General features: G+C 41.4%; 1 protein-coding gene and 1 non-coding gene across 2 annotated transcripts; one reads left to right on the top strand and one right to left on the bottom strand.

The window, feature by feature from the left end:
• Window positions 1–1,429: 1,429 nt before the first annotated feature.
• trnat-agu lies at window positions 1,430–1,503 on the top strand. Its single transcript has one exon. It is a non-coding gene; the product is annotated as a tRNA-Thr (tRNA).
• Window positions 1,504–5,852: 4,349 nt separating this feature from the next.
• On the bottom strand, window positions 5,853–8,131 carry LOC112222440 (aerolysin-like protein). The gene is made up of 3 exons (XM_024385249.2): window positions 7,991–8,131; window positions 7,616–7,646; window positions 5,853–6,627 (listed from the first exon to the last, which is right to left on the bottom strand). The coding sequence occupies exon 3, from the start codon at window positions 6,584–6,586 to the stop codon at window positions 6,047–6,049; it is 540 nt and encodes a 179-aa protein (XP_024241017.1). The 5' UTR covers window positions 6,587–6,627; window positions 7,616–7,646; window positions 7,991–8,131; the 3' UTR covers window positions 5,853–6,046.
• Between the last annotated feature and the right edge of the window lie 433 nt (window positions 8,132–8,564).

Raw genomic sequence — 8,564 nt, 5'->3', positions numbered from 1 at the left:
CTCTATTGGCGCTGTGATTTTGTCGCCTGTCAATCTGGGGATGTCACTTTATTGTAACAATCCTATTATACATAGCACAGTCCGAATCTGGAAGCAAATTAAAGTCCACTTTCAGCTTAGACTAATGTCATTCATGCTCCCTGTCACCAGGAATCCCTCCTTTGCCCCTTCTAACCTTGATAACACCTTTGAGCGATGGGGAGAGTTGGGGATAAGTACCATAGGGGATTTATACATAGAAGGGACCTTTGCTTCCTTTGAGTTGCTGAGGGAAACTTATAATCTTCCCAGGAGTAATTTTTTCAGATACCTACAAATTAGAGACTACGTTAGAAAACACCTCCCAACATTTGGGAATGCTAAACCTTCCATGTTTGACAGATGCATAAAAATATGCCCCACCTCAGATAAACTGATATCGCGTCTATATGATGCTTTTCAATCTGTTAGCACACCTTCTACTGATGCCATCAAGGCAAAATGGGAGGAAGAACTAGGGACTGACATCTCGGTGGCAGACTGGGAAGAGAGCTTGGAGTATATCCACACATGCTCCATTAATTCCAGACATCGTCTCATACAATTCAAGGTATTACACAGATTACACTATTCCAAAACTAAACTGCATAGGATATTTCCTGACACATCCCCTACATGTGATAAATGTCAGGGTACACTACTCCACTGCTTTGCCCTATGCTCTAGCTTACATGGTTATTGGTGTGGAATTTTTGGGATCCTCTCTGAAGTTTTGGAGACTTCAACAGATCCAGACCCACTTCTGATAATCTAGGGGGGACATCTTCACTCTTTCTTTCTACGTGTCCTTGTTTTGTATGTCGTGTTTTGTATTATTTGTTCTGCACCCAGAACTCTTTGTCTTGTTGTTCCTGTATGCTCTTTTATGTTTAGATAAGAATTGTATACCTGTCTTGTATACCTATACACCATTCTTGTGTGTGTTTAATAAAAAATATTTGAAAAAAAGGACAGCCATATAAGGAGACAATGGAAAACAGCGCCTCAAAAAGTTTGCTCATTTCCTGTTTGAAGTTTCATCTTGGTTTCGCCTGTAGCATCAGTTCTGTGGCACTCACAGATAATATCTTTGCAGTTTTGGAAACGTCAGAGTGTTTATTTTCCAAAGCTGTAATTATATGCATAGTCGAGCATCTATTCGTGACAAAATATCTTGTTTAAAACGGGAACGTTTTTTCATCCAAAAATGAAATACTGCCCCTAGTGTTCCAAGAGGTTAAGAAACCCTGTTGCTAGACAATTGAAGGTGTCTGTATCATTTCCAATATTAGTAAAATACATCTCTTTTGTAATGCGATTTTGCTACACAGAGATGTGGGTTAAATGAATGAGATTGGTTTGATTCAAATAGGTGTGGGTGTTCACATCTGCAACATATTTGACTTTTATGGGTGCTGTGGCTTAGTTGGTTAAAGTGCCTGTCTAGTAAACAGGACATCCTGAGTTCAAATCTCAGCAGTACCTTTTTATTGTTCACATTGGCGGAGAAGGTCAGAGGGGAGGGCACTCAGGTTTTCTCACCAATGGGTTTAGAGATTTAGAGATGACGTGGGGGGATGCAATTGAGATATTCCAATGTCACGGAAAAAGGGCCCTTTTCGAATGAGAAAAAACCTACAGACTGTGTAAAGCTCCACTGTTTCTTCAGTTGATTCATTATCGAGACCAAAATGAAAAGAGTTTAGCCAGCTTGTTCACATCACTTTCACAGCCTATGTAGGCTTTACAAAGCCAGCTCTTGAAGCCAGCCGTGATCGTATAGTGGTTAGTACTCTGCGTTGTGGTCGCAGCAACCCGGGTTCGAATACGGGTCACGCACTGCAATGTAATTTTAGAAGGGTTGTTTTTTGAACGAGTTAAGACTTACTATGCTGTTTCAGACGTTTTTACCATTTTTAAGCTCGAGAGCCAAATGAGAAATGCAGTGTCCTCGAACGACCAACATTATGAAGAAATAGTGCATGATTCTGAATGTTTACTCATATCTCGCGACCCACCTATGACATGTTAATAACCCCTTTGGGTCCCAAATCATAGTTTAAGAATCCATGTCAGAGGTTCTTGAGTTTATTCATCTCGAGACACAAATGAAAAATGTACTGTCCTCGAATGACCATAATTAAGAAGGAATAGCATGGGCGGAGCTAGCATGTTGGAGTGAACAGCTGTGAGTGAGAGGCTCCTGCAACTTTTTTGCGAAATAATCTCATTTAACCTATTTTATGGCACTTTTTACAACAAACGTTTCTTTCTAATACAAGATTGTAACTTTTTATATGAAAATGCCGAGGAATAAGGACAATAAAGGACAATAAATCCACAGCGGAGGCCTACTCCCCACTAAATAACGAGACAGACATGGCGGGAGGCACATGCAACAACGTGACACTTACAGAACTTACCTGGGCTTTGGGGGAGCTACGTGTTGCTATAGCTGAGGATCGAATTGGACACCAAAATCGAGAGCATCATTCGAACGGTCGCTTCGCATGGCCAGAGTATTGTGGACCTTGAGAAAGCTTCTGAATTCAACGCTGGTAGGATCGACGAGTTAGAAAAGCTATGCACGTCATTGCAGGATACTGTGCAGAGGCTTTCTGTGAAACTGGTGGACCTGGAGGGCTGATCCAGACGTAATAACCTTCGCGTTGTTGGTCTGGCAGAGGGGGTAGAGGCGGGCTCTCGCCCCACCGACTTCTTCGCCAAGCTATTGAAGGAAGCAATGGGATTGGATGTTTTGGATTCGGATCCCCAGCTGTACCGCGCACATCGCTCCCTTGTCCCAGTGCCTGGACCGGGCCAACGTCCTCACCCAGTAATCATCTGTTGTCACAGTTTCAAGACCAAGGATCTTATCCTGCGTGAAGCTCGAATGAGGGGCAACCTGTCACATAAAGGGTATCCATTCCGTGTCTATGAGGATTATGCGCCCGATGTGGCAAAGCATCGCGCCGACTACAGAGATGTCATGACCAAACTCTACAAACTCCATCTTCGCCCAGCCTTACTCTTCCCTGCAAGACTAAGAATTACCCCGCCTTCCGGTGAGAAGATTTGGCTTTCCTCGGTTTTGGACGCAGAGAAGTTTATCCGGGGATATACACCAATCCCCCATACAGGTTAGAGTGCCTAGTTATTGCGTGTTAGGGTCTGCTCATGGACTCGAATCCATACTATACCATATTGGGTGAAAACGTATTAAACGGGCTCAACAAGGGCTACCGAACATGTAAGACGCTGAGCAGACCAATGGATGGCGGTCAGAGCTCTCATTTAACGTTAAATTCACTTTCATCCCGGCTGTAAAAAATGCATATTTTTTACTTCCAGGTTTGATCACTGACACCTTCGGACGGATATACTTATAGTCACCCACTTTTGTTTTGTTTCGTTATTTATTTTTACAATCCTTACATTATTCTTACTACCATACCATTTATTTATTGCTTGCAGGGGACTGGGGGTGATGGTTGGGAAGGGGCAGACACCTGGTTAGCAAGTTGATGTTTTGTGCCGTTCTGCCTTTGTCTAGCCGTGGGCCTCTCTCCCGACTAGAGTCCCACCAGCCCTCTGTAGTGCTTATGTCTGTGTAGGTGTGCGTACATATAATTACTATTTGTACTTTATTACTATTTTCTCTTAGCATTTTAGTATTATGTATGTGTATATTTTAAATCAGTGTAGATTGTTATTCTGGGGTATGAATGTTTGTATGTGTATATGTGCATATGGATGTATTTACATATTCTTTAAATATATATTTTTATATATGATTTTTTTGTGTGGGTATGTATACATACATGTATATATATGTATATGTGTGTGTGTGTGTGTATGTGTGTATGTATATATATGTATATATAGGTATGTGTATGTATATGTATGTGTGTGTATGTATATATATATGTGTATGTATGTGTGTATGTATATGTTTATATATGTATGTATGTATGTATGTATGTATGTATTTATGTATGTATGTGTGTAGGTATGTATATGTGTATGTGTGTATATGTGTGTATGTGTGTGTATGAGTATGTATGTATGTGTATATATATGTATATATTTGTATTTATTTTTTATTAAACATATTTTTTTATGGGGGGAACGTTTAATTTAACAAATCCTTGTTCCGATCTCCTGACCCACAGTATGTAAAGGTACGGCTGACTATGTCGGTTGCGGATGGTTTATTTTTTGACCGGCAGTGCTTAGCAATATAATCTTGAGGCTGTATCTTTCTTATCTCTGGGATTGACCCAGGATGACGCTTAAATGCGCAATATGTTTAAGTTGCAACTTATTCGGTTTAGGTTTATTAGATGCTAACTGAACACTTAACTCGCGGGAAACTCCTCAGTTCATATGTTAGTAGAAGTTCTAGGATAGTGAGAGGTGAACGTATAGTTGGGATTTTATTTTTGTTTTACCTCTTGTTCGAGGTCGCGCCGTGCTTTTTTGGCATCGGCCAGACAATGTGTTTATTATTTTTATTTTTCATTTTTTTCTCTCCTGTTTTTACATGCCTGTTAAATGTGGGTTGATGGGGGGGGTAAGTGTTGGGGAAATTAGGGGAACAGGTTGGGAAGTGAAGGTGCTTGCAGGGGGAGGGGTGGGTTGGATACTGCTCGGGTGTAGGTGCTACATATGCTGAACCTGATGGTTTGGTGCGCTTTCTTACCTTTTTATCAAGTTACATGGTATGCAGGCCACCATAGGAACTACAAACGAGAGGAGGGCGGGGCTTACATTCACTTCCTGGAATGTCAAGGGTTTAAACGAACCAATTAAGAGGGGCAAGGTCCTAGCCCACTTGAAAGCACTCTCGTCTGATATTATATTTTTGCAAGAAACCCATCTGAAGAATAACTCTCATAGCAGACTTAAGTGTAGGTGGGTGGGGCAAGTGTATCACTCTAACTTCTCTGCCAAAACGAGAGGCACAGCGATTCTGGTACGGAAAGGAATTCCCATTCTACATAAAACCACTATTGCGGATAAAGAGGGTCGGTATGTGATCGCAATAGGAGAAATCCACTCTACCTCAGTAATTCTACTAAATATCTATGGGCCAAACATTGACAACCCCTCTTTTTTCAAAAGAGTCCTTGCCCTGATTCCAGATATCTCCCATACTAACCTGGTCATTTGAGGGGACCTTAACTGTGTGCTAGACCAATATTTGGATAGATCCTCTACCCGGCGAACCCCTACCTCCTATTCAAGCGAATTCTTGAATACCTACATAAAAAATTCGAACTTATTTGATATATGGAGGATCGCTAACCCTACGGGTAGGAATACTCCTTTTACTCTCATGTTCACAAGGTTTACACTCGAATTGACTACTTTTTGTTGGATGCTAGACTACTCCCCTATACCTGTAATGTGAGGTATCATGATATTATAATCTCGGACCACAGTCCACTCACCTTCTCCCTGAGATTGGGTGACATTGTACCAAACGAGAAGGTCTGGAGGTTGAATCCTCAGCTCCTCACAGAACCAACATTCTGTGAATATCTTAAAGACCAAATTACATTTTTCTTTGATACCAACGACAACACAGAGACCTCCCCAGCATTATTGTGGGAAACACTGAAGGCTTATCTGAGAGGCTGTATCATCTCCTTTCAGGCTGCCAGGAGTAGGCAAAACAGAGGAAAACTGGAAGAACTGGAGGGACAAATTCACTTACTGGATAGGGAGAATGCTAGCCACCCATCTATGGAGAAACATAAAGAAATTACCTCTTTAAAATTTGAATATAATCACATTCTCTCAGCTAAAATTGCTAAATCTTTTCTCTATACCAAGCAAAAATATTTTGAGTTTGGTGACAAACCACACAAATTACTCACCAGACAACTTTGAAAAAATGTGAGTGACCGAATGATTCACAGGGTTAAATCTGCATCTGGGGAATTACTCTCTTCCCCCAAAGACATCAATGACAGATTCCGGCAGTTTTATGAGACTCTATATACATCTAAAGCGGATCTTAATGTTAGAGCATCGGTAGAGTTTTCCTGAGCCTTCTACACACATCTATAAAAGAACTAACCTGGGGTTTGAAGAGAGACAGGGTGGGATATTTAATGTCGATCAGCACGGACGACTTGATGGTGTTGATGAAGAGGAAGCCCATGCAGTCGATGTCTGAGCCATACCTGCCCTGCAGCCCCAGGCCAATTCCAGACCCCACATCTATGGTGTACTCAGTCTTCAGTCCCCAGCTTGTCATTTTTTCAAAGAACTGCCGGTTCTCACTCGTCGTGAACTTGATGGCACCCAGACGTGTGCCGGCACCGTTACCCCACAGAGACAGCTTGGTGATGCGCTTGCCGAGTTTGAACTCAAACTCATTGAAAGTGTTCGCATCTCCAAAAGTTGCTACTTCCCCGTCGGTCAGCTCCGCCCGCACAGCTTTCACCTGCCAGCCTTCCACCGCCACTCCGATCTTCTTGAGGGTGGCACCGCTGTTCATGCCGTGGAATTCAAATGGACTGCCTCCTTGACCACCTATTAGATCCAGTGTGGTTGCCATGTTGACGGTGTGTGTGCGCGCGCGTGCGTGCGTCAAGTAACCTAAAAAATACACATTTGTACATACTGTAACTCTAAGCTCCAACTCAAAGGAGATCTGATTCAGATGTTCAAAGCACCAAAAGGAAATTAAAGAACAAGATATAAGGATCAAATGATAACCAAGGGTTATAATGACTCATGGTTGGAATTAGAGGTCAAGCAACATACTGTATCTCTCCAACCCTGGTCATGGAAAGCTACCCTCCTGTAGGTTCACTACAACCCCAGTGGTAACTAATCTGATTCAGCTTGTCAAACAGTTAATTATTAGAATCATGTGGACTAGATTGAGATTGGAATAAAAAAATACAGGACGGTAGCTCTGGTCTAGGGTGAGTAAATTGCTGCACAATCCTCAGGTCACTGAGAATTACACATTCTTAAATTGCTCCTAACTCCTCCTTGTCCTCCACCCTCCTCTGATTTTTACATCTCTATTCGTATGAAATCTATCACACTCATTCCTTCCTCCTCAGCTAGGAACCTCAGATTCACCATGGAGTCCCTCTCCTACTCCCAGCACCTCCCACTCTACATCCTGCTGTTTCTCCTGATCAACACCATGGAGTCCCTCTCCTACTCCCAGCACCTCCCACTCTACATCCTGCTGTTTCTCCTGATCAACACCATGGAGTCACTCTCCTACTCCCAGCACCTCCCCACTCTACATCCTGCTGTTTCTTCCTGATCAACACCATGGAGTCCCTCTCCCACTCCCAGCACCTCCCACTCTACATCCTGCTGTTTCTTCCTGATCAACTTGGTGACTTGTGTAATGAAACATATTGTTGTGTAAGTGAGCACGTCTCTATGCATTTTAAAATTAATTCTGATGTTGCTATAATTACAAATTATCATGAATAATGATGAGTATGAATGTAATAGATGCTACATTAGAATATGATAACCTTCCCTATGATGATGAGTATGACTGTAATGTAATAGATACCACGTCAGAATATGAGGTGTTTTTGGTGCTGAAACTCACCTCTCCAAACAAAGTTTCTTCTTTTAAATATCTGAAAGAGTAAATATTTAATTGAATTAACATTTAACAATATTCTTTAAGACAGGCTGCACTGTTCACAGGTATTCAATAATATATTATAATATAACTTACAAACAAACTTACGAACGAACGGACAGACTGATCTGTAGTCCCCTCCCCAATTTCATCGTAGGGGACAACAAACCCATACCATATTTGTTTAACTAGACTATAACTGATTAAGCAACTGTTTCAGAATATAGTAAGCATATGTTCCCTGAAAGTTTTGATCATTTGTTGGTCAAAATAAAAACATAGCTTTCAAATATTTCCTCATATAGCAAGATGAGTTATTTAGAGACATTGTGTACTTACATAGAATAATATGCAGGCCTCAGTGTTAAGGATGACTATAGATGATCTTGATGAAAGAAAACTGATTGGTCTGATTCAATATGCAAAAAAGTTGTTTAAGAGTCAAGACTCTGAGTGAAGTTCAAAGACGCAACAGCAGAATATGTGTCTCTGGAGTGGAGAAGCACTCTTTCATATAGCAGCCAAACTCCTCCCACGCCCAAAAAATGATGTACAGCAGAATTTCCACAGAACCTTTCACCCTGAATAAACATTGTATTGTGCTTATCATGACAGATGTGTTTGGTGGACATTCAACACCAGGGACACCTGAAGTCCATATTAAATGATTAATTCTATATTATCACTTAACTGGAGAGGTTAAAACAAACACGTACAAAGTACAAGTCTGCCACAAGCACCGCCAGAGAGGTCCCTTCAGTTATTTTATATACTGCTAAACAAAAAAAACAAAAGAAACGACATGGGCATGGTTCATAGGGTTGGTTCCTGCAGGTATCTGGCAGGAACCAGATCACACTCCCAATCATAGCCATATCTCTTCGCACTGACATTTTTTATTTTACCTCCAGAC

This window comes from Oncorhynchus tshawytscha, linkage group LG22 (assembly GCF_018296145.1).
Source record: "Oncorhynchus tshawytscha isolate Ot180627B linkage group LG22, Otsh_v2.0, whole genome shotgun sequence".
In the NCBI taxonomy this organism is placed as follows: domain Eukaryota; kingdom Metazoa; phylum Chordata; class Actinopteri; order Salmoniformes; family Salmonidae; genus Oncorhynchus; species Oncorhynchus tshawytscha.
The sequence above is the reverse complement of the archived record's forward strand: the minus strand, read 5'-3'. Positions and strand labels throughout refer to the sequence as shown.